The 26826-nt window shown below is 35.1% G+C and overlaps 1 protein-coding gene across 10 annotated transcripts in view; it reads right to left on the bottom strand.

The window, feature by feature from the left end:
• Nucleotides 1–26826, bottom strand: part of Slc4a10 (solute carrier family 4 member 10) — a 312110-nt gene that overhangs the window by 214547 nt on the left and 70737 nt on the right. The window contains exon 1 of one of the 10 annotated variants that reach the window (XM_058584955.1): nt 1262–1538. The exons of 7 other annotated variants lie outside the window; for them this stretch is intronic. In XM_058584955.1, the coding sequence (XP_058440938.1) occupies nt 1262–1306 (45 nt within the window). In that variant the 5' untranslated portion in view covers nt 1307–1538. Of the gene's footprint in view, nt 1–1261; nt 1539–26826 lie in introns of those variants that run through there. 2 more of the 10 variants (XM_058584958.1, XM_046462278.2) reach the window with 2 other exon arrangements.

Below are 26826 nucleotides of genomic sequence, written 5' to 3'. Positions count from 1 at the left end.
CTGTTTGACTTTAACTACCATTCATTTTATTTAATACTACGTCATCTCACCCTGATGAGGGATTAAATAATAATATGCTACAGAATCACAAAGGCAACACCATATTTCTACTGAGAAACTGCAACATTTTTTATCTCCTCCCAATCATTTAACATGGCATATCTAAAAAGTTATCTAACGCTGAGAAAGAAATGTACAATATTTTAAAAATCAAATGTAGTTCTTTCAAAATTGGAATGTCAAGCACAGGTAGTTTCTTACTCAAGAATATAATTTTGAGGATAGGTTGCAACAAATCAAAGTTAAATCTATTTTAACAAAATAGTTTGAAATAAATAGCAGAGTTTCAAGACAAAATATGTATATAAATCCATGCTGTGAAGATTCTCTACTCTTTGTACTTAACATGTTTAATGAAGTCAGGTTTTTTCCAGTTTGAAAATGAAAGTAAGCAAATGCTGAACCTCTCTGGGCCAAAGTTTCTTCAACAAGCTTAAATGTTACAAGCTTTCTTTGTTGAAATCAATTAATTAAACAGATTTATAGTCTGCCTTCAGCTATAAGTAATGCCTTAGCAGAGATCAATATTAAAAGCAACAAAGCATCAGAACTTCAATAGATCTGAGAAATGGTTAAAACCTATGTCTTTTTAAAATATTTCAGATATTTTAATATAAATTTCAAGGAATTAGCTTATAGTCCAGAGGCAAGAAGCACAACTCTAGCCAGCAAACTTTTATTTCTGTGCTGCACATTACAATAGAAGCAGCATTAATTTCTATACTTAAAAAATTCTATATAACAAGAATTTTATAATATATCACCATATGTAAGCTGCTGCTGATATTCTTATCAGTTTGATCAATTTATGCTATTTTTATCACTTGAAACAAAACATGCAATTTGACTCTAATCAGATTTAATCTGGAAAAACCTAAAGAGCTCAAACCCTTGCTTTTAATCATACAAATAATCTCTTCCTTTACTGCCCATTTCCCCTAGAGACCAAAGTAACCATTAATACACACATTCTCCCTCTCTCTTTCTCTTTCACACACACACACACACACACACACACACCATACTTCTACAATTCATGTTGTTCGGCTGCTATTCATTACTATAGATTTTACTTGTTTAAATACCCAAAGGAAAATCTGATAATTAACAATTATGTTGAGTAATAAATTCTAAATTACTAAGAACAGAAAAACAATAACCCTACATTCAAATACTGTCATCATAATTCACAAGGTCATACCTGGTGACTTAGAGATTGGAAAGGCTCACAGGTTCCAGAATGCATGACCTTTCTATTTCCAGAAACCCTTAAAAGATTGCATTTCCTGTCTTACAAAAGATAACTAGAGCCATCTCTCTCAGCATCTTCGGGGCTAGAGAAGAAAATATCAAACGGCAGATCTGTCCATCAGTATCTGTTTAAGCCAACATCAATAAATCAAATCTCATACACTGTTTATCGTCTCCCCTGCGCAGTTACACCCTGTACTAAGAAAGGCTGACACAGTTGTGTTTGCTGATGCTGCTAATGCTGTCTGAAAACAGTAAGCTTACTGCTTAGAGCAATTCTGCATCATCCAGAGAATCAGTCACATCCTTCAGGTTTCCCACTTCTGCTACTATACAGATTTCACTTGCCAAGAAGAGTTTGATTTTTTTCATCAGTCTTTTAAAAATAAGCAATGCTCTGTTTAATTAAGTATCCAATATGTCTGTTACAAATACCATGTTAAAATGTCAATTCTTAATTATTAGGTGGCTTTCTCCATACATGACTAAGCTTCAACATAATGATTTAGCAAGTAAAACTGTGCTTCCTTTTAAAGGAATCTTCCCTCCAAACCATGTATATTAACACACATCCAATCCATCAAAATTAGAAGAGCCTAAAATTGAAGAATTTTTATTCTGACAATCTTTGATGGTTGTATATAATCATTAATAGATAAATGTTTATTCACTTTTTGTATTTCAAGAACCTCATTTTCATTTCATATTCTTTCAGCCAACATGCTTCAAACAAAAATACTTTTTATGTTTTTATTTAAACTTTTTTCTAAAAAGCTTAATATACAAAATATAACATGCTATTACCAAATTCTAAAACTGCTTGATGAAATCAAGGAATGAAACCTATATAAAAGTCATTGGGAATTTTATTATGAATTGTCATTGTTTATAATATCAAGGTTCTAATAATGCTTTCTTTTACCACAACACAGCAAATTCGGGAAATTTTAAGATTGGCATAGTAGTCTGATAATAAAGAACCAATATTCTGAAGGTATAATTAGAAATGCTTTCCTGTTACCATGTGACAAAAGGCTGTATTTTAGAAATAAAACCAAAAAAGGTTCAAATCAATTTAAATAAAATCAAAATTACTACATGAACTACAACTTCTTATCCCAAAACAGCTCTCAAATTATATACAGTCTGAATTAATGACTCTATGGAAAAAAAACACCCAGAGATTGTAAGTTTTTGTTTATTTATATACCTGTGAAATAAACCAATTGAAATCTGATGATAGCAAAAATGTGCTATACAGAAAATGTTTTAGATAAATGTAGACAAATAATAAATCAGTAAATTTCCCTTCTCCCACTCATATTTGATGAGCACAATATGTATAATCATGCAGACTAGTTAAAATGAGCATTAAGAAATTAGGTTTCTTTAGTAGCCTGATCCACACATGTTTTCGAGAAAGTACTGCCTCTATCTGCGTAAGTTCAGACATAGGACTTGGTATTTTGACTGTATTGTATATATGACACATTTGGATGAAAAACCATAGGCAAACTATGTTCATTCTTTTCATATAGAAAATATTAAACATCATCTACAGTCAGATACTTTATGGATGCTAGGGATAGGTGCTGGGGACTCCTCAACAAACAATATAAAACTCATCTTCACAAAAAGCAAATAAATAAATAACTATGTTTTGTTATGATAGAAGAATAAAAAGAAGAAATGAGAGCAATAGTAGGTCATCCTACCCTAATCTAGGAATCAAAAAGGATATTCCCAGGCAAGTACTGTTAAAATTGAGAAGATCCTGAGCAAGGCACATTCAAGAAATGATAAATACATGGTTAGGCCATAAAGTGTATGAACAGATGGGAGAGATGAGAAGCCAAGGACCAATTACAGGAAGCCTCAGGAGACACTAATATTTTGAGCTTTATTCTCAGGCGAATGAAAATCCACCAACATAATCAATTTTGTAATTTTAGATTATCCTGAATACACTGTGGCCAATCAATTAGCCAATCAATTGAGTAAAACAAAACTAGAGTAAGTTAAGAGTAAGGATGAGGGTCTAAATCAAAGGGGTGGCAGCAGGCAGAGAGAGAAATTCATAGATTCCAGATATATGTTTTGGTAAGCAAGAATAGAATTTCAAGACTGATATGAGAAATGAGACAAAGAGAAATGTCAAATTTCATTCCTAATCTCCTATGCTATCACATATCTCATTTACAATCAGCATGCTTTCATCAGATCCTCTGGGTTTTGTTACTTATCCATTTCAAGTGCATATGTGTCCTTTTTATAAATTAGATGGAAAGACTTGAGGAGGAACATTTGGTTTACATTCCTTCTGTGTCCTCTCTAGTATGCATATCTTGAACAAAGTTGTTGAATGAATAAATAAATGAGAAGTAACAAAACTGAACTTTTTTCAGATATTTTGTCAGAACATAGGTACAAACTTGGGTTTTATCATTCTCTTAATGATACTAACTAGTATATATTACCAATTTCCTCAGTGTTTTCTTGCCAATACACTTATTGTTGTGTTCAATAAACCCATCAAACCTGGAGTGCGTAGAAGCTCTTAATCTATTATCTAGTTGATAAAATATTTTAATCAAAAATTATGTATTTATAATACATTATTAGACCCACTTAATAACAATTTAACATAAGGCAATTAAAACTGTAAGAACCCTATTTTTTAGACAGCTATTGCTCTGTTTAAAAAATTTATTCAGACAATATGCTACTCATACTGATGTTCTTAATGTTGATGATAGTGAAGCACGGTGCCTCTAACCTTCCCTGAGAGGTCTATCCAACATATATTTGATAGAAGGGATGAAGAGTAGACAACTTTGCAGAAGAATCCCCTTGTACTGAATGAAGAGAGATCCAAAAGGATGTGTTTCAGTCCATTTGGGCTGAAATAACAAAATTATAGAAATGGTGGCTATAAACAACAGAGATTCATTTCTCACAGTTCTGGAGGCTGGGAAGCCCAAGATCAAGATAGGTGCTGGCTGATTCAGGGACTAGTTAGAATTTTTTCTCACAATAACTTCACATGGTAGGAAAAAGAGGCAACACAACTCTCTGGGGCCTCTTTTACAAGTGTACTGATCCCATTCTAGAGGGAAGAGCCATGATTTTGGTGACCCATCATTATATTTATGATTGGTTCTCAACATATGAATGGGGAAGGAGTAAACATTCAGGCCAGAACAGAGCACAAAGCACAAATCCAGAGGGATTTTATTTACTGATTTGCTGAATGTCCAATATCCCAAAAAGGAACAATATCTTTTTTTAAACATTTATTTTAGTTGTAGGTGTACACAATGACCTTTATGTTATTTTTATGTGGTGCCGAAGATCAAACCCAGAGCCTCATATGTGCTAGGCATGAGCTTTACCACTGAGCCACAATCCCAGCCCAAGGATCAATATCTTAAAAACAGCAAGGATATCAGAATTATCACATTTAGCTCTTGATTTTCATGCCCAAGGTCAGTCAGTAGCAGTGCCAAGACTATAATTCAGAATTCCTGTTTTCTAGTTTCAAAGTTTTCTCCAATATAAATCATGGTCTTATAATTTTATTTTTGTAAAAATATACTGTATCTTCAGTGATTAAAATGCCATTCACTCTAATGTTGTTCCTATGTTTTGTTAGATTGAGAAATAGTAAATTATTCAGGAAAAAAAACTCACAAGATATATGAAAGTTTATTTTGTCATAAAGCATTTAACCTTTATTTCATATAAAAGTATTCTACTACAGAAAATATCTGAGATATTGTCTGAAAAAAGTAATCATTTTATTTTATATACTAATGCTTTTAGAAGTATAAATTAGGCCAGACATGATTGTGGAAAGCTATGATTTAAATTATGGCCTGATGCCCTTATGCCTGCATTGCACTGGGAACTGCCTGTGTCAAGTTGCAGGTCAAGATGGCCCAGTTGCTATGGTGACACTGGCTGAGGAAACTCTGCAAAGGATCAGAGTTGGTAGTTGAGGCCTTGAGTTCAGACACCAACTCCAGGAATAGGAATTCTGAACATATCAATATAACCCTAATGTCTCTCCAGTCCAGTGTCCTTCAGATTGCCTGCTTTGCTAAAACTTTCCCCAAAATAACCTTTGGATGAAACCATATACTAAACATGCTGAGTTAGCTATGGGTCAGTCAAATTCCATCAGAGTTTGGCTGCCCACCTTGCCCCACCTTTTTCTCTTTATGTGTGTCTGTCTGTCTTTTCTTCATCCCCCATGGCCCCTCATGCAGTATCTTTCCCTGAATTAATGGACAGGACTGAAAGCAGAGGTGAGATAGCCATGGCAGATGGCACCCGAACAGGGCACAGGAGAGGCCCAGGCACACAATGGTGAACTCCTGTAATTCCAGCAACTCAGGATGCTTAGGCAGGAGGATCAAAAGCTGAAGGCCAGTCTTGGAACCTTAGTAAGACACTGTCTCAAAGAAAACTAAATAGAAAGGGCCAGGGAAGTGTAGCTCAGTGGTAAAGCACCCTTGGGTTCAAACCCCAGTACAGGAAAAAAAAAAGAATGAAAAAGTGTAAATTAATTTAAATTTTCAAAGGAAGTTGGCAAAGTCTATCAAGATTCTTAAAAATATACAATCCTTTGCCTCAGAGTTCCAGTTTGGAAGATTTGTCTAAAGGTAATACTGCAGATTAAATATATGCACAAAGATGTTAGTGCTATATTATTCAGGATATGCTTTTGTTTATTTGGCAGTCCTAGGGATTGAACCTAGGGCCTTGGGCATGCTAGACAAGTCCTCTACCATTGAGTTATACCCCCAGCCCAGTATTATATTATTCAGAAGAGAAAGATTAATTAATTATGGTGTATTAAAAAGTACAATTCCATGGGACACTGAATATTATAAATAAAAGATATTACTACCAAAGTAAAATATACTTCATAACAAAATAATAAATGAAAATCAAGTGTGTGTGTGTGTGTGTGTGTGTGTGTGTGTATGGAGTACAATATCAATTATGTAAAATATACACTGAAAAAATAGGCAAAATATTGAATTTCTAAAATATCCCTGATTTGACTGATCTTATAGATATATATCTACAGACTTTAAGCTTTTCTTATCAAAATAGAAACTAGTTTCTGAGAAGTATTTTGATAGTTGAACAAATACCCATTTCTCATGAGCTTTTACTTACCACTAAAAATTCTGCCTTAAATTTCAGTCTTTCTAATGTTTTACTTATATCTCTGATCTGGTTTTATAAAAATATTCAAATCTACTTTTTAGAGTATCCAAACTTTTAAAAATCATTCTTTATGTACCTTGCACATGATGCATGTGATTGATTATTTATTTTCACACTTTATTTATACTGGGATAAAGCTAATTATGACTATTTTTGACAAAATTAGCTCAGCTCTTAAGCCAATTTTAGTATTATATGAAAAAATTGTCTAATTAGGCATTGTGGTTTGATCTAAAGTGGTTCTCACAAGCAGGACAAGGGGAAGCACGGTTTTATTTTCCATTGTATAAGGAATATGGTTGAACTTGGAGACATAGGTCAGCAAGTACATATATTGTATAGCAAAAAAAATCAGGAAAGAAGACCTAATAGATGGTGACAAAACTGACCATTCCTATTAAAATTCTAATTATTATTATAAATAATCACTGCTACCTGGTATATTGTGGGTATCAGAGTACAAAGGATTAGTTCAATGAAATGTTCAGGCCTTTAAACACACAAACTTCACCTGTCTAAACAAGAGATGGTATTTTATTCATCACAGTAATGGCAACACCGGATTCAAGTTTTTAACAAATCCCATATTTTCTAATTTCATAATCATTCTACTAGTTCCCCTAGCAAAATCAAAAAGTAGGTCATACACTAGAAGAAAATAAAATATGTAACTATTTGCTGGACAATACTGACTTTGCATTTGGCTTTTTATACCAATTACAAAAGTATTTGTATAAACATACAGAAGATCATTGAACAAAGATAAATATTATTGATATTTTGCTTTCAGTTTTTAATTAGTATGCACTTACAATTATATTAAATAAACTCTGCCAAGTATTATGTTATAAATATTTCTGTAAGTCAGAATTTTTCTGCAATACAATATTTAATGGCTAGATGGTATTCCAGAGAATAACATTTTTAATTTAATCATTCCTCTATTTGTAGACATTTTTTTCATTTCAATACTATAAAATAACAATATAATAAGCATCTTTGGGCACATGGTTTTATACATACCCTCAATTTTCTAAGGATAAATTCGAATAAGTGAGTTTACTAGATCAAAGGATATAATCTTTTCAATACTTTCTGTACTGGACAGATATGAACATTTTGAGGTTTTAGATAAAAAGTACAAATTTCTCTCTCCAAGGGTTATATCTATTTACAATCTTGAGCAGAAATATCTTTTGCCTCACTGTTTTGTCAAACTGGATTATCATATAGTCTTTGTGTAGGATAATGGTTTAAATATAAAAGTTTGAAAAAGGCATACTTTAAGAAAAAAGGAAAGTACATGAAATAGAGTTATCTTTTTAAGTTTTCTAAGAACAACAAAAATTTACACTAAATAAGCCTTCCTTGTGCTATGCTTACAGACTAGGAAATAATAACACTGGTTCCTTGGGAATATACCCAGGATTATAAACCCAAACAACAAACTTTTGAACTGGTTACTAAAAGATTGCAAAAGAAACCAAGTAAAAACCAATAAAAAAATAAGATCTAGTCTACACTTTTTTTCTCTGTGACATCTATGGAATGAAGAAACCTAGAGAGGGGAGTCACTCACCCAGATCAATGGCGTTTTACTTATTGAAACAGAAAGAGCCCTAGGAAACCTTCCAAATGGCTATCAGATATGCCTGCAGCCAAGGAAACACTCAGGAGACTTAATCCAAAATATCATGTGTAAAGGTAATATATTTTCATGTGTAAATTTATTCTAAGCACCATTCCAGTACTAGTAAATGAGAAGATAAATAAAAATTCACAATGTTTATTCTTTAAAATCTCTCATTATTTTTTTAAAAAATAATAATTCTTTAAGTGAAGTTTTCTGATAGCTTTTATAAAATGCAACCTTGAAATACTAGACACTCTTATCTTCAAACATGTTCCAGGATCCTCACTAGATGCCTGAAATCACAGATAGTACACACACACACACACACACACACACTCACACACACACACATATGAAAATATACATATATGTAATGCCTGGTACAAGTATTGAAATACATATATATTTTTATATGTATTTTTTCTGTGCTTACATACATATGATAAAGTTTAATTTATGTTAGGCAAGTAAGGTTTTAACAATAAATAGTAAAATAGAAGAATTATAACAACATACCATAATAAAATTTATGTAAATATGGTCTATTTTCAAAATTTTCCATTTTTAAATAAAAGTTATTCTTTGAAAAAAATAATATGGGGTACATTTTAGTAATTCAATACATTATACACCAGATCAGGGTAATAATCATTTCCATCTCTTCAACCGTTAGTCATTTCTAGGAGTTGTAAATTTCATACTCTTCTCATAATTTTGAAATATATCATAGTTATTTGGCCCAATACCTACTCTACTGTGCAAAAAAAAAAAAAAAAGAACCAGGAGTGATTCCTCTACTCTTTTTGTGCTCTTGTTTAATTTCTTTCTGTCCCTGCTCTCCCCTATACTCCCCTGTCTCTAGGGACCACTATTCCATTCCATTTCTTTACATGGTTGACTTACTGGTTACTACAAATGACTGAGAACATGTGGTCCTTGTCTTTGTGTGTTTAGCATATTTCACTTAACATAACGCTCTCCAGTCCTATCCATGTGGCCACAAATGGCAGGATTCGATTCTGTTTTATCACTGAAAGTTTCCGTTTAAGATTTTTAGACCATGGTTGACCAGGGGCAACTAAAACCATGTAAAGTAAAACCATAAATAAGGGAGGACTACTGTACTTAGATGATAGGGAAAACGGAAGACAGGTTTTTCTTTTTTCTTTAATTCTAATGTGACAGGGTCACAGATCATAAGTAAATATGATTATAACAGAAAAAAACACTGGAAAGAAAAAAAGTAAATATACCTCAAAAATTACCCTTTATCTGGATAAAGCACTCACAAGGTCTGTAGTGAAAAACAGGCTATGGAGGCAGGCTACCAAGTTCAAATCCTGAGTTTGTCTTTGTAGGTACTCAGCCTCGTTTCCTCATATGTAAAATGATAGCCCTAGTATGGTTGTTATAAGGGTTAATGAAATTAATAACACATTTAGGTAAGTAATTCCTGGTACAAATACTGAATAAATGTCTGCTATAATCATTTTAAGATGAGTTGACTTGTTAGAGTAACCAAAAGAAAAAGATCTATATAAAATAAGCACAGAATATAGAGGTATAAATAGAGGTATATACATGATTAAGAAGGAATTTCTAGGATCTCAGGATGGCAGTGTAGACCCTCCAGACATGGTAGAGTAGAATATTTGTGTTTTTTTTAACTCAGCCTTAAAACACAACTTTTATACTATAATGGCTTTGAAGTTTAATTGTCAAAGACAAACATTAAATCTTGAATTTATCCATTAGTATTCATGAGCAATTTACTTGAGTTCCTAACCTCAGTATCCTCATTTCTAAAATAGTTAATGTTGTTTACTTCATAGTTATTTTGAGTGTTAAATAAAATATACATAAAGCAATCAATACAGTCTAGCACATATAAGCTCAATATGTGATAATCATTATTTTATTATTTTCATCTTCACTGTTGAAAAAATAATCAATGGATGATTTAAAAAGTTAGAAAGTCAGAAGTAGGAGAGAAAGCACATGTTGGAAGACAAACAGTTTCTTCCCTTTACTGCATCTAGTGGCCATTTCTCTGCCCTCATTGTCCACTTTGGCAGCATTTGCCTCATAATCCTGGCATAGAGAAATGACTAAATGTATTAATGCTGCATTAATGACACCAGTTAGTTACTAAACCAGCAACCTTTTTAAAAAATCTTATTTTCAGCTTGTCTGAAGCTACTGTCACTACCTGGTCAGAAACTCTCTATGAATGTCCTGTCCTAGTATTTGATGACCCCCATAGCTAATTCTGACAGACCTCTCATTATCTACTATTCCCCCTTATTTATCTTGTAACCCATCTAACCAAATAGCTCACTATTCCCAAAAAAATTTTGTGCTTTAGGCTCCTAGCTTTGTGTATATTATTACATATGGATCTTATCAACATCTTGGTTCTGCCATCTATTATATGTGAGATGTTTTACAAGTTACCAAACTTCTATGGACTTCAAGTCCCTACCAGTAAAGCAGAGATAATGTTCCTTTAAAATTAGTTGAATTGGAGGGGATCCAACATGGCGGCGAGAGGGGAGGCAGCGCTTTCAGTACCTCCTCAACAACGGGGTCAGAGAGACGCATGGATACGCTTAGATTCGACCTGCTGAGAAACTCCTAGCAAAATTCCACTAAAGAGAGACCAGCCAGGAATCGGTAGGATTTTTGGAGGTGAGAGTTTGCGCTAGAAGAGTGAATCTCCGCCACGCAGTGCAGAGGTCCAGACCCGCCAGCCGCTGCCCGCGCGACTCGGCGACTGTCGGCTGCCTGCACCGGCCCCCGCGTCAGGGCGGATAGCCTCCGAGGCGCAGCGCAGCAGGAGTGGTGCAGGGACTCTAGGAAGAGGTCTCTCGCCAAGCCTTCATGAAATAGCGAACCGGGAGCTGAAACCAACCAGAGACAGACCAGTCCCACCCCTCCCTTCTGACACTCCGGCAAGGAGCCTGGGGCCCGCCATAGCAGAGAGGTGACATCACCAAAGTTCCGCCGGCAGAATTCCTTCCCAGCGGAATCCACGTTAGCAGGTGTGTGACTCCCACCCCCTCCAGATACAAGCAGCCAGGAAACCTCAGGAATCTCTCCGGGGGCGTGTCTGTAGGGAAGCAGAGGGGATTCCAGATCCCCACCTCCCCTTAACACCAGCGGCGACACCCAAGATCTTAGCCGCCAGTTTCTGGGGGTGTGCCCACCAAAGGGGTCTGGAAAAATTAAACTGTTGGTTCCCAGATCACCCCACCACAGCACTGGGGCTTAGATGAATGACAGAGAGGGTGTTCATCGTTCGGGATATAGGACACGCGGTGGGGCTGCAAGTGTAATCAGATCCTTGGGGAACCGCCTCTGGTGAACAGGACCTGGCTGGCTGGCTGGGAGGAGGAACAGGGGGAGGGGCCGGATAAGTGAAAGGGCTCTGGACTAACAGGATTGAGAGACTCCCAGGAGCCACCATACAGGGATTTCTGTCAGCACATAGAAGGCAGAAGCTCGGCTCAGAGGGCACAGCTCCGCCTATTGGAAGAGAAGAAAATGGGATTCAGCCATAGAACAGGGGATGCCAGCATGGCAGAGATCTGATGTCATCGGAGAGCGGCCAAGGAGAGAACTTCATCGGTGCCAGTGACGACGGAAACAGTTGGTCCCCTGGTAGGGAGGGTGAGTCACAGATACCCGAGTCTCTCTCGCTTTGTTGTTGAGCCAGAGGGGAGGAGCTGGGCCACCGCCCGCGCCTGCAAGGTAGGCAGACCTGGGACCAACCTGCAGATCAGGCCCAGCGGTCTGCAGGCGTGGTAGGAGAGGCAGGGCAGAGCTGCCGCCCGTGCCGGCAAGGTAAGCAGACCTGCGACAGACCGGCGGATCAGGCCCAGCGGCCTGCCAGCGTGGTACACACTTCACCCCAACTGGAGTAGGGGCAGAGCAGAGCCTTCGCCCGCGCCCAGATCAGGCCCAGCGGCCCGCCTGTGTGGTGGTCAAGTGACCCCAATTGGAGTGGGGGCGGAGCGGAACTGACACCCGTGCCCGCAAGGTGGGCAGACCGGCGACCAACCTGCAGATCAGGCCTAGCGGTCCCCGGGCGTGGTAGGAGGGGCAGGGCAGAGCCTTCGCCCCCACCTGCAAGATAGGCAGACCTGCAACAGAACGGCGGATCAGGCCCAGGGGTCCGCGGGCGTGGTAGACATCTCACACCAATTGGAAGAGGGGCACAGCAGAGCCCCCGCCCGCACCTGCAAGGGAGACTTTTCAACTATACAAGAGCAATATAAATATATAGGGGGGGAAAAAATTTCAAAAACACAACAGTTTCACCAAGAAGAAAGAAACGCAAGCAGTATGAAAAGACAAGGAAAGAAAGGACCACAAGCAATGCAGGTCAACTCAACTTTAGAAGAGGTAACAGCTGCAGCAGATGGAATGTCACATAAAGAATTCAGGATATATATGCTTCAGATGATCTGGAGTATCAAGGAAGACATTAGACAGCAAAATCAGACAATGAAAGATCACTTCGACAAGGAATTACACAAACAAATCCAGGAAGCAAAGGATCAACTATACAGGGAGATAGAGGTTATAAAAAACAAACAAACAGAAATCCTAGAAATGCAGGAAGCAATAAACCAACTTAAAAACTCAATTGAGAATACTACCAGCAGAGTAGAACACTTAGAAGATAGAACATCAGACAATGAAGACAAAGTATTTCAACTGGAAAAGAACATAGACAGCTCAGCAAGACTGTTAAGAAACCATGAGCAGAACATCCAAGAAATATGGGATAACATTAAGAGACCAAACTTAAGAGTCATTGGGATACAGGAAGGTATAGAACTCCATACCAAAGGAATGAGCAGTCTATTCAATGAAATAATACAAGAAAACTTCCCAGACTTGAAGAATGAGACAGAATCCCAAATCCTAGAAGCCTACAGGACGCCGAATGTGCAAAATTATAAGAGATCCACACCTAGACACATTATAATGAAGATGCCCAACATACAGAATAAGGAGAGAATTTTAAAAGCTACAAGAGAAAGGAAGCAGATTACATTTAGGGGCAAGCCAATCAGGATAACAGCTGATCTTTCAACACAGACTCTGAAAGCTAGAAGATCCTGGAATAACATATTTCAAACACTGAAAGAAAATGGGTTCCAACCAAGAATTGTGTATCCACCGAAATTAAGCTTCAGGATGGAAGATGAAATTAAAACCTTCCACGACAAACAAAAGTTAAAAGAATATGCAGCTAGAAAACCATCTCTTCAAAACATCCTCGGCAAAACATTACAGGAAGAGGAAATGGAAAATAACAATGAAAACCAACAGTGGGAGGTAGGACAGTAAAGGGGGGGGGGAATAATCATAGAGGAAAACAAACCATGTTTAGTAACATAAATAAACAAATATGGCTGGAACAACAACCCATATCTCAATAATAACCCTAAATGTTAATGGCTTAAACTCACCAATTAAGAGACACAGGCTAGTAGAATGGATCACAAAACAAGACCCAACAATATGCTGCCTACAGGAGACGCATTTGATAGGAAAAGACATACATAGGCTGAAGGTGAAAGGTTGGGAAAAATCATATCACTCATATGGACTTCGGAAACAAGCAGGAGTGTCCATACTCATATCAAATAAAATAGATTTCAAGCCAAAGTTAATCAAAAGGGATAAAGAGGGACACTACATACTGCTTAAGGGAACCATACACCAACAAGACATAACAATCATAAATATATATGCCCCTAACAATGGTGCAGCTATGTTCGTCAAACAAACTCTTCACAAGTTCAAGAGTCTAATAGACCACCATACCATAATCATGGGAGACTTCAACACACCTCTCTCGCCACTGGACAGATCTTCCAAACAAAAGTTGAATAAGGAAACTATAGAACTCAATAACACAATTAATAACCTAGACTTAATTGACATATATAGAATATACCACCCAACATCAAGCAGTTACACTTTTTTCTCAGCTGCACATGGATCCTTCTCAAAAATAGATCATATATTATGTCACAGGGCAACTCTTAGACAATATAAAGGAGTAGAGATAATACCATGCATCCTATCTCATCATAATGGAATGAAACTGAAAATCAACGATAAAAGAAGGAAGGAAAAATCATGCATCACTTGGAGAATGAACAATAGGTTACTGAATGATCAATGGGTTATAGAAGACATCAAGGAGGAAATTAAAAAATTCTTAGAGATTAATGAAAACACAGACACAACATATCGGAATCTATGGGACACATTGAAAGCAGTTCTAAGAGGAAAATTCATTGCTTGGAGTTCATTCCTTAAAAAAAGAAAAAACCAACAAATAAATGATCTCATACTTCATCTCAAAATCCTTGAAAAAGAAGAGCAAAACAACAGCAAAAGAAGTAGAAGGCAAGAAATAATTAAAATCAGAGCTGAAATTAATGAAATCGAAACAAAAGAAACAATTGAAAAAATTGACAAAACTAAAAGTTGGTTCTTTGAAAAAATAAACAAAATCGACAGACCCTTAGCCATGCTAGCGAAGAGAAGAAGAGAGAGAACTCAAATTACTAGCATACGGGATGAAAAAGGCAATATCACAACAGACACTTCAGAAATACAGAAGATAATCAAAAATTATTTTGAATCCTTATACTCCAATAAATTAGAAGATAGTGAAGGCATAGATAAATTTCTTAAGTCATATGATCTGCCCAGATTGAGTCAGGAGGATATAGACAACCTAAACAGACCAATATCAATCGAGGAAATAGAAGAAACCATCAAAAGACTACCAACTAAGAAAAGCCCAGGAACGGATGGGTATACAGCAGAATTTTACAAAACCTTTAAAGAGGAACCAATACCAATACTTTTCAAGCTACTTCAGGAAATAGAAAAAGAGGGAGAACTTCCAAATTCATTCTATGAGGCCAACATCACCGTGATACCTAAACCAGACAAAGACACTTCAAAGAAAGAAAACTACAGACCAATATCTCTAATGAACCTAGATGCAAAAATCCTCAATAAAATTCTGGCGAATCGGATACAAAAACATATCAAAAAAATTGTGCACCATGATCAAGTAGGATTCATCCCTGGGATGCAAGGCTGGTTCAATATACGGAAATCAATAAATGTTATTCACCACATCAATAGACTTAAAAATAAGAACCATATGATCATCTCGATAGATGTGGAAAAAGCATTCGACAAAGTACAGCATCCCTTTATGTTCAAAACTCTAGAAAAACTAGGGATAACAGGAACATACCTCAATATTGTAAAAGCAATCTATGCTAAGCCTCAGGCTAGCATCGTTCTGAATGGAGAAAAATTGAAGGCATTCCCTCGAAAATCTGGAACAAGACAGGGATGCCCTCTTTCACCACTTCTGTTCAACATAGTTCTCGAAACGCTGGCCAGAGCAATTAGACAGACGAAAGAAATTAAAGGCATAAAAATAGGAAAAGAAGAACTTAAATTATCACTATTTCCAGATGATATGATTCTATACCTAGCAGACCCAAAAGGCTCTACAAAGAAACTATTAGAGCTGATAAATGAATTCAGCAAAGTGGCAGGATATAAAATCAACACGCATAAATCAAAGGCATTCCTGTATATCAGCGACAAATCCTCTGAAATGGAAATGAGGACAACCACTCCATTCACAATATCTTCAAAAAAAATAAAATACTTGGGAATCAACCTAACAAAAGGGGTGAAAGACTTATACAATGAAAACTACAGAACCCTAAAGAGAGAAATAGAAGAAGATCTTAGAAGATGGAAAAATATACCCTGTTCATGGATAGGCAGAACTAACATCATCAAAATGGCGATATTACCAAAAGTTCTCTATAGGTTTAATGCAATGCCAATCAAAATCCCAACGGCATTTCTTGTAGAAATAGAGAAAGCAATCATGAAATTCATATGGAAAAATAAAAGACCCAGAATAGCAAAAACAATGCTAAGCAGGAAGTGTGAATCAGGCGGTATAGCGATACCAGACTTCAAACTATATTACAGAGCAATAGTAACAAAAACAGCATGGTACTGGTACCAAAACAGGCGGGTGGACCAATGGTACAGAATAGAGGACACAGAAACCAATCCACAAAACTACAACTATCTTATATTTGATAAAGGGGCTAAAAGCATGCAATGGAGGAAGGATAGCATCTTCAACAAATGGTGCTGGGAAAACTGGAAATCCATATGCAACAAAATGAAACTGAATCCCTTTCTCTCGCCATGCACAAAAGTTAATTCAAAATGGATCAAGGAGCTTGATATCAAATCAGAGACACGCTGTCTGATAGAAGAAAAAGTTGGCTACGATCTACATACTGTGGGGTCGGGCTCCAAATTCCTCAATAGGACACCCATAGCACAAAAGTTAATAACTAGAATCAACAAATGGGACCTGACTTACTCAAACTAAAAAGTTTTTTCTCAGCTAAAGAAACAATAAGAGAGGTAAATAGGGAGCCTACATCCTGGGAACAAATCTTTACTCCTCACACTTCAGATAGAGCCCTAATATCCAGAGTGTACAAAGAACTCAAAAAATTAGACAATAAGAGAACAAACAACCCAATCAACAAATGGGCCAAGGACCTGAACAGACACTTCTCAGAGGAGGACATACAATCAATCAACAAGTACATGAAAAAATGCTCACCATCTCTAGCAGTCAGAGAAATGCAAATCAAAACCACCCTAAGATACCATCTCACTCCAGTAAGATTGGCAGCCATTATGAAGTCAAACAACAAGTGCTGGCGAGGATGTGGGGAAAAGGGTACACTTGTACATTGCTAGTGGGACTGCAAATTGGTGCAGCCAATCTGGAAAGCAGTATGGAGATTTCTTGGAAAGCTGGGAATGGAGCCACCATTTGACCCAGCTATTCCCCTTCTTGGTCTATTCCCTAAAGACCTAAAAAGAGCATGCTACAGGGACACTGCTACATCGATGTTCATAGTAGCTCAATTCACAATTGCAAGACTGTGGAACCAACCCAGATGCCCTTCAACAGACGAATGGATTAAAAAAATGTGGCATTTATACACAATGGAGTATTACTCTGCATTAAAAAATGACAAAATCATAGAATTTGCAGGGAAATGGATGGCACTAGAGCAGATTATGCTAAGTGAAGCTAGCCAATCCCTAAAAAACAAATGCCAAATGTCTTCTTTGATATAAGGAGAGTAACTAAGAACAGAGTAGGGAAGAAGAGCATGAGAAGAAGATTAACATTAAACAGGGATGAGAGGTGGGAGGGAAAGGGAGAGAAAAGAGAAATTGCATGGAAATGGAAGGAGACCCTCAGGGTTATACAAAAGAACATATAAGAGGAAATGAGGGGAAAGGCAAAAATAATACAAGGGGGAGAAATGAAGGTCAGTAGAGGGGGTAGAGAGAGAAGAGGGGAGGGGAGGGGAGGGGAGTGGGGGATAGTAGAGGATAGGAAAGGTAGCAGAACACGAGAGTCACTAGTATGGCAATATGTAAATCAATGGATGTGTAATTGATGTGATTCTGCAATCTGTATATGGACTAAAAATGGGAGTTCATAACCCACTTGAAGCAAAGTGTGAAAGATGATATATCAAGAACTATGTAATGTTTTGAACAACCAACAATAAAAAAAAAGAAAATAAAATTAGTTGAATTAAAAAAAAATACTTAACTCACACAATGCTAGACTAGAATTACTTCACAAATGTTGTTATCATCATTTTTGTAATGAATGCCTTTCTAACTTGTTTCCATAGGTCTAAATCCTATCTATAATCAAAGTATAACAAAACATATCTTCCATGAAACTTTCCCTTCATTACATGTTTTTGGTCTTACCTCCCTCTCTCATAGCTCTTTAATCTTCAATTTTAACTTTCTGACCTTTCTGAAACATTTGCACTTTCTCTGAGGTTTAATCTTATCTCTCATTTTCAATTATAAAGATCCTTAAGACATAATCTATGTATGCTTCATTTTTATTTCCCCCTACTGCATCTAATATAATTCTCAGAACTCAGCATGTTTTTGAAAATATGCATTGAATCAGTATATGGGTCATCACTTTTTTCTTCTTATTGTTTTTTAGTTATACATAACATTAGGATTCATTTTGACAAAATTATAAAAGCATGGAAGATAATTTGCTCTAATTCAGTCACCAGTACTTCCCCTTTCCCTCCCCTCTACTGATTTTTCTGCTATTCACTTATAGTTTTTTTTTAATTAGTGTCTTGTAGATATACATGATGGAGAGATTCACTGTGGTATATTCATATATGTACATAGAAAAATTATGTCAGATTCATTCCACTTTTCTTTTCTTATCCCATCTCACCTCCCACCCTTCAATCCCCTTCATCTCCTCCACTGCTCTTTCTTCTATTTTTTATTCCCCTCGTCTTATTTTGTATTAGCTACTGCATATCAGAGAAAACATTCAACCTTTAACTTTTGGGGTTTATTTCACTTAACATGATAGTCTCTAGTTTGATCTATTTACCAGCAAATGCCATAAAGTCATTCTTCTTTATGGCTGAGTATTACTCCATAATATTTTCTTTATCCAATCATTATCTGTTGAAGGGCAGCTAAGTTTCTTCTATAGCTTGGCTGTTGTGAATTGTGCTGCTATAAACATTGATGTGGCTGTGTTATTGTAGTGTGCTGATTTTAAGTTTGGGGGATATGTACCAAGAAGTGGGATAGCTGTGTCATATGGTAGCTCCGTTCCTAGCTTTTTAAGGAATCTCCATACTGCTTTCCAGGTGGTTTCACTAATTTGCAGTTCCACCAACAATGAGAGTACCATTTCTCCCACATCCTCACCAACATTTGTTATTATTTATATTCTTGATAATATTCAAAATAAATAAATATTACAAGTTCAGTAAAATCAGCTTCAGTCTGTGGAATGGGGCAAAAAACTTCAGAAACATAGAATTGAAGGAAGAAAGATAAAAAAATCTTTGTTCTATTTAATTGACCTTAGGATTCCCTATTTCTCTGTATTTTAAAGTCATAATATTTATTCAGTCTTCAGATATCTTATTGTTATTACTTTGAGGACAAAAAGTAATTACTACATCATATTCACAGACATAAATGTTTTTCCTAAGTTACGATTTTACATTCAGTATATTTCATGTATAGATTCATAAAAAATTTCAAAAACATTGAAATTTAGCCTAAGATCATAATGACTTTGACTACAGGACACAAAGATATAAAAAATTATTCAGTGTTGGCAAATAGATTTTTAAAATAATCTATCTCAATATCATTAACATCCAGCAGTAATTTTAAACTAAAATAATAATTACAAAAGGAAATGTGTTAATATTTCTTCCAAAGAGAACCTCTGCAGTTTTTGTTGACTAATGGTTACCTTTTAAATTTAAAATTAGATTTCATCCCTATTTATATCAATTAGGTGAACTACCAAACTCACATCAAACCTGCTTCTTTCACAGAACATAAATGAAACAAGGATCTGTATTCTGACCATTAGGCTCAAATAAGATAGTTTGTTATGTCTCCTTGTTTCTCCACTTCAATCCTTGAACCTTACCTTCTTTGTTAGTTCTAATGTGAACTCTTTTCTTTAAAGAGGTATGCACAGAAACAGAAGGCTCTAATCGTTTTTTAAAAACTAGTTTCTGAATTTCATTCATTTAACAATTTTATAATGTTTCTATATTAACACTGTAGTCTTTGACCTTAGTTAAATTTATCTGAATAAAGTTATGTTTGGGGGGAAAATCTTGTATATAAATGATCGCACAAACTTATAAGTTATACAGGCAAGTTTTATGGGTTAAGGGGTCTGAACCCTCGTGAGATCTTTTAGGATCGACTTCTAAATTCAAAAATATGTTTCTCTGACCCAATAATTTTAATTTATTTACACTAAGCAGCTATGAAATCTGGTCAGATGTAATAGATGATATACCTTAAAATCCTGTGTTCTCAACAAAATTACAAGAGAATGTAAGTGAAGTGAGTACACAAAGAAAAGGGATTGTTACAGGGGAAAGTCAGCTGTCTCTCAAGAGATTGGCATTACTTTTGTCAATATGCCAAAAGTCTCTTAAACTTGAGCTTCTAAGATATACAATTTTGGTATGTGAACTTCCATGTTTATTACAGCATTATTCACAACAGCCAAAATATGGAAAAAAACTAAGTGTCCATAGATATATCAATAGATAAGGAAAATGAGGTACCTACAGACAATATTGTTTAACCATGAAAAAGGAAATCCTGCCACTTGCAACACATGGATGAACTGGAGGGCAGTAGGCCAAGTGAAATAAGCCAGGTAGAGAAAGCCAAATACATTTATTTACATGTAGAATACTTTTTAAAAACAAATTAAGACTCATAAAAACAGAGAGGAGAATGATGGTTGCCAGAGGCTGGAGCTAGAGGAAATGGAAAGACGTTGATCAAAGAGTACACACTTCAGTTATTAAATGAATAAATTCTGAGGATGTAATGTTCAGCATGCTGAATATAGGTACTACATTATATGCTTGAAATTTTCTGAGAGAGTAGCAGGGAATAAAAAGGTAACTGTGAGGTAATGGATGTGCTAATGAATTTGTGGTTGTCATTTCACAATGTATTTTAAATCAACACATTATACATTTGAAATACATACAATTTTATTTGTCAAACTCAATAATTATAAAAAAAGGTAAAGAAAAAAATAAATTTTTTTCTGGATGAATACATTATAAATATAGTGGCCTACAGGATTCTAGAAAGTGGATAACAATTCAAATTTCATCACACCTGAAATTTTAGGTTCATATTTTAATTACAATTTTAATTTCTGTCATTTTGGGAAAATTATTGTTTGGGGAATGCTGGGGGTGAGATTTGCTTTACACTAATATCTGAAATGTTTAAGTCACTTAAAATGAAAAACAGCTCTAGAATGTCTGGCCAATTCCCATGCCCCAGGGCTTACCAAAGCCATGCACAGTAATATCGCCAGCAAGTCGCAAAGACACTATCTTTCTCCCTTTAAAGTTTTGAAATTGTAAAGATGTTTTGTAATACATCTTTGTAAGGCATCTGTGGTTTAAAATTATAATGGAAGTTAAGCAAAATACTACACTAACTGCCTTCTTCTCCAGTTCTGAGAGAATTCTCTTCAACCTGTCTTCTGATACAAAAGGAGGCATGGAAATCATCCACAAATCACTATTATTGCAGTTTAAACAATTAGGAAATTAACAGCTCTTTTTCTACATTGTTGTAAAAAAAAAGTATTATTTTGCTTGTTCACCGGGATTTGTTAAGTTATAACATATGGCTGCGAGGATACCAACCCTTCTCCAATGCACCACCAGTGTGTTTTGGAGAGCCAAATTGTAATTAAAAGGCCATTTTGTGATATTATCAAACCGAGATGAGCTAATCAGTTAGGATTCAAATAACTGATTGTATAAAGTAAAGTTACTCCAACTACATCCATGCACGTCGTTAGGGTAAGGGCTCAGTTCTCCACCCTGGACATAGGAATGCACTCATCCTTCTCCTCAGTAACCCTTCTTTGTCCATGCTCTCCTGGCTGCTGACCATTCCTCTTTTTCATTAACAATTTTAACATTCAAAACAGTTTTAATAAATGTCTTTCGGTTTTGAAGTCACCTAATCTCTTTTTTAAAAGATTATATCTCTGTATAAGTATTGACTTATTGATTCTTATAAGGTATTCTTACTAACCCACATTCAAATACTTTAGGATAAAACTCACTCTAACAAAATTCTATAAAAATGGAGATAAGGAATATCTAGTAAATATAAAATGAATCAAATATATTCAACATTCAGCCCATAGGAAAATGTATAACATATAATTATTACTAAATATTTTTTCTTTGAATAATTATATAATTGTATATTTCTACATACCCACATAAAATTTTTAAAAAGTCTCTGGAAAATGTTAATTTATGAAAAGGCAGAAGATTGTATAACCATTTCAATATGAGGAACCACATGTTTACAGATCTCTCCTGGAGTACCCACTATCACAGTCTCCACTTTCTTTTTCAACTAAGCTCTGTTTTATTAAACGTATTCATTGGCATTTAGTCTGTGTTACTTTATTGACACCTTTCTTTTTATGCATGTGGCCCCCAAATGCATAACATTTTATTTGAGCTTCCATTATGCTAGTTTACCACTTGCACACTTGTTTCTTACTATTTATTTACATGCTTCGTGTCTTCCCTAGTATGTAAATTCTTAAAGAGAAAGGAAATTAAATTTACATATATCAACATTCAGCAAATGTTTGATAAATTAAAAGCTGAAAGGCCTGTCTCCTCAATGAAATTATAAACCTCCAGAGTTCAGAAGCCATATTTTATGATTCTTTAACATTGAGTTGAGAACTGAGTGTATAAGTGCTCAATAATATTGTTTCCTTAATAACAATATTAACTCTATATCCACAGGAACATAATTTATAATTTTAAAACTAAATCCAAAATCTCTCTTTTTTAGCCAGGCTCAGTGGAGCACACCTGTAATCCCAACAGCTCGGGAGGCTGAGGCAGGAGGATCACAAGTTCAAAGCCAGCCTCAGCAAAAATCAAGGTGCTAAGCAAGGCTGGGGCTGTGGCTCAGTGGTCAAGTGTCCCTGTACAATTATACTGGAGTTCAATCCCCAGTACACTGCCCCCACACAAAAAAAAAGAAAAGAAACTTATCTTTTTAAAGGAATAAACTATTGGGTTAATTCTGTATGAATGTATTTTATATTTTTTAAATGTACAATGAAACTTCATACTCTGCATTATATTTATATTTATATCATATTTGACTGTACTAACTAAAGCACTATTTTAAATATGAATACATAAATATGTACTTATAGTCTCTGTATTAATGTAAAAGCCAAATTAATAACTATATTATAGTCTATAATTTGGCCACCACCTCATTCCAGTTTAAGAAAACTCACTCTGTGGTGAAATCTCAGATCTATTAAATATACAAATCGCACCTGTTATGATATAAAAGAAGACCTAATAGGTTCTATATTAGTGTACTTGAGGACAGAGCAGATGGATTGGCCAAGCTCCCCCTATGGTGCTTGCATTTTTCAGCATCAACTGTCATTCCATAAGAGCCTTAATATGCCTTGCTGGGTTAAGAAATTATGTTGGATGGAACTTTTAAATCCATTTTGAAGATAAGCATATACCATGAGTCTACTACTTTCTTTGAAGAATATGAGAGTTTTAAACAGTCTGGGAGCCTGGGGTGCTCAGGAAAGGGCATGCCAAAAAAAAGATTTTGAATAAAGAATTTGAATGGAAATGCACCAAAAGAAAGGGTGAACGGTCCAAAGATATGTTTGTTTTACTTCATAATTTTGCCAAGAACCTACTATTCTTACTGAATATTTTTCTTGCCCACTAAGGTGTTGATTTAACTAGTAAAAACCTTGGTACCCAAAACCATTAATAGGAAATATAATATCTGGAGAAAAGACCTGTGTGTGTGTTTCTTGGGGAGTCTCCTGAGTCTCTGGGCTTACAGATGTGTACCACCATGCCCCAACATAATCTTACCTTTAAAGACTATGATTTTTAAATCTTATTTGCTAGAAAACCAAAAACCTGTGGTAGGATAATCACCTTACTTATATTTGTGATTTTTCCCATCAATGAAAACCAGATACCAAATTACATTAACAAAATTACAAATATAAGTTATTCTTTATTTTTAAGTGGGAGACTAAAGAAAGGACATAAAAGCCAAAAGATATACTTAGTTGATTACTACCCAACAATAACAAAACTTATTTTCCTTAGCTTTAAAGAAATAGTTCTAAAAACAACTCTTTTAAATATTATAAAGCAGTTTTATGAAATAAATCTACAGAACTATCAAAATAATGATAACAACTGTGGTCTTAACTATCAGACCTCAGTAAGTACTAATGCACCTTGGACTCTCCAAAACAGATGCTGGAGTCCAGTCATTGAACCAGAAATATTTTTCATTATTCTAAACCAAAGAGGAGGAAGAGGAGGAGGAGGAGGAGGAGGAAGACGAAGAAGAAAGAATTCTTTAAACTATAAGATTATAAGAGACATCAGACAGCAAGAGATCAAGACAATTCTGCCTCAATGAAGATTAACATCTAACCCTCTAAATTATATGATTTTTCCCATCCTATTTTTTAATCAAAATAGAGAATGAAGAACTTTTCCTTGGTAACACCATTTATAATTTAATTTGAAGATAAAAATCTTTTAACAATTGCATTTCTAAATAATTTTCTTACTATAATTTACCATCATTTACTTTTATTCTGATCACTAAACAAAATATAACTATATTGCTATTTATTCATTAACAATACACATAATTACATTGATGGACCAATAAATATTGCATGACTGTGTCTTAATGTACAGACCTTGCTCAAAAAATGTCTGTAATTAAAGGGATACGAATAGGAAAAGAACATAAACTATCACAATTTACTGATGACATGATTCTATATTTAAAAGACACACACCAAAAAAAAAAAAACTCACAAAAAAACTCTACACACACAAAAAAAAACTGCACTAGAAAATGTCTAGAACTAACAATAGCCTCAAAAAAAATAAAGTAAAATATTTGGGAATCAATCTAAAAAAAAATAAGTAAAAGACCTCTACAAAGAACACTAAAGAACTCTAAAAAAGAAATTGAAGAAGACCTCAGAAGATGGAAAAACCTCCCATGCTCTTTGATAGGTAGAATTAACTTTGTCAAATGGCCATTCTACCAAAAGTGCTGTATAAATTTAATGCAATTCCTATTAAGGTTTCAATGATGTTCTTCATAGAAACAGAAAAAGCAATCATAAAGTTCATCTGGAAAAATAAGAGATCCAGAATAGCCAAAGCAATACTTAGCAAGAAAAGTGAAGCAGGAGGCATCACAATACCAGATCTTAAATTATACTACAGAGCTTTAGTAACAAAAACAGCATGGTATTGGCACTAAAACAGATATGGAGACACTAAAACAAATGTGGTACAGAATAGAAGACCATGAGACAAACCCATATAAATACAGTTATCTAATACTAGACAAAGGTTCCATAAACATACACTGGAGAAAAGATAGCCTCTTCAACAAATGGTGCTGGGCAAAACTGGAAATCTATATGTAACAAAATAAAATTAGAGGGTTTTGGCAAGATGGCAGAATAGAAAGGTCTCTTGCCTAGCAGCTCCATGGCATGAACCAAGAAAAGTAGATAGGCACTTTGTCAACCAGGAAACCTTCAAGAACACTATAAGTCTACAGAGTAGAAACTATACTGCCTCAGATCCACACTACTAGATGGATAGACACACAAGCAACATGGAAAAAGAAGGAAAAAAATCTCCCCAAACAAACCAATATGCTCCAATAATAGAATCCATTGACAACATGGTAGAAGAAATGTCAGAGAGGAGTTTAGAATGTACATAGTTAAACTGATCCATGACATAAAGGATCATGTAATGAATAAAATCAGAGATCAAATTTGGGAGGTGAAAGACCACTTCATTAAGAGAGAGAGATTCTGAGAAGAAATAAAACAGAAATTCTCAAAATGAAGGAATCAATAAACCAAATTAAAAATTCAATAGAAAGCATCACCTACAGACTAAATCACTTAGAAGACAGAATCTTGGGCAATGAAAACAAAATATATAACCTTGAAAATAAAGTTAACCACGGAGTGAAGATGTTAAGAAATCATGAACAAAACTTCCAAGAAATATGGGATAACATGAAAAGACCAAATTTAAGATTTATCAGGATAGATGGAAGCACAGAGATATAAACCAAAGGAATGTACAACTTTTCTCAATGAAGTAATATCAGAAAATTTCCCAAACCTAAAGAATGAAAGAGGAAATCAAACACAAAAGGCTTACAAGACCCCAAATGTACAAAATTACAACAGACCCACACTAAGGCCCATTAAAATGAAAATGTCAAACACACAGAATAAGGATAGAATTTTAAATGCTGAGAGAGAAAAATGTCAGATTACATTTAGGGGGAAACCAATTTTGATCTCAGCAATTTCCCAACCCAGATTATCAAAGCTATGAGGTCTTGGAATAATTTATACCAAGCTCTGAATAAAAATGGATGCCAGCCAAGAATACTATACCAAGCAAGATTAAGCTTCATAACTGACATGAAATAAAAACTTTCCATGATAAACAAAAGTTAAAAGAATTCACAACTAGAAAGCCTGCACAATAGAACATTCTTAACAAAATATTCCATGAAGATTAAATTTTTTAAAAAAGTGAAAACTATCAAAGGGAGGAACTTCACTAAAGGAATAGTCAATCAAAGGAGAAACCAATTCAAATTAACAACCATAAATAAGCCAAAATGACTGAGAATATAAATCACATCTCAATAATAACCTTGAATATAAATCAAAAGACATGGACAGGCAGATTGGATTAAAAACAAGACTCAAGAATATGTCAAAGTTAATCAGATGGGACAAAGAAGGACATTTCATACTGCTTAAGGGAATTATACATAAACAA

The sequence above is a fragment of the Marmota monax genome, unplaced genomic scaffold (genome assembly GCF_021218885.2).
Source record: "Marmota monax isolate L192 unplaced genomic scaffold, Marmota_monax_Labrador192_F-V1.1 WCK01_AAM20220418_F8-fsc00129, whole genome shotgun sequence".
NCBI classification, from domain to species: domain Eukaryota; kingdom Metazoa; phylum Chordata; class Mammalia; order Rodentia; family Sciuridae; genus Marmota; species Marmota monax.
The sequence above is the reverse complement of the archived record's forward strand: the minus strand, read 5'-3'. Positions and strand labels throughout refer to the sequence as shown.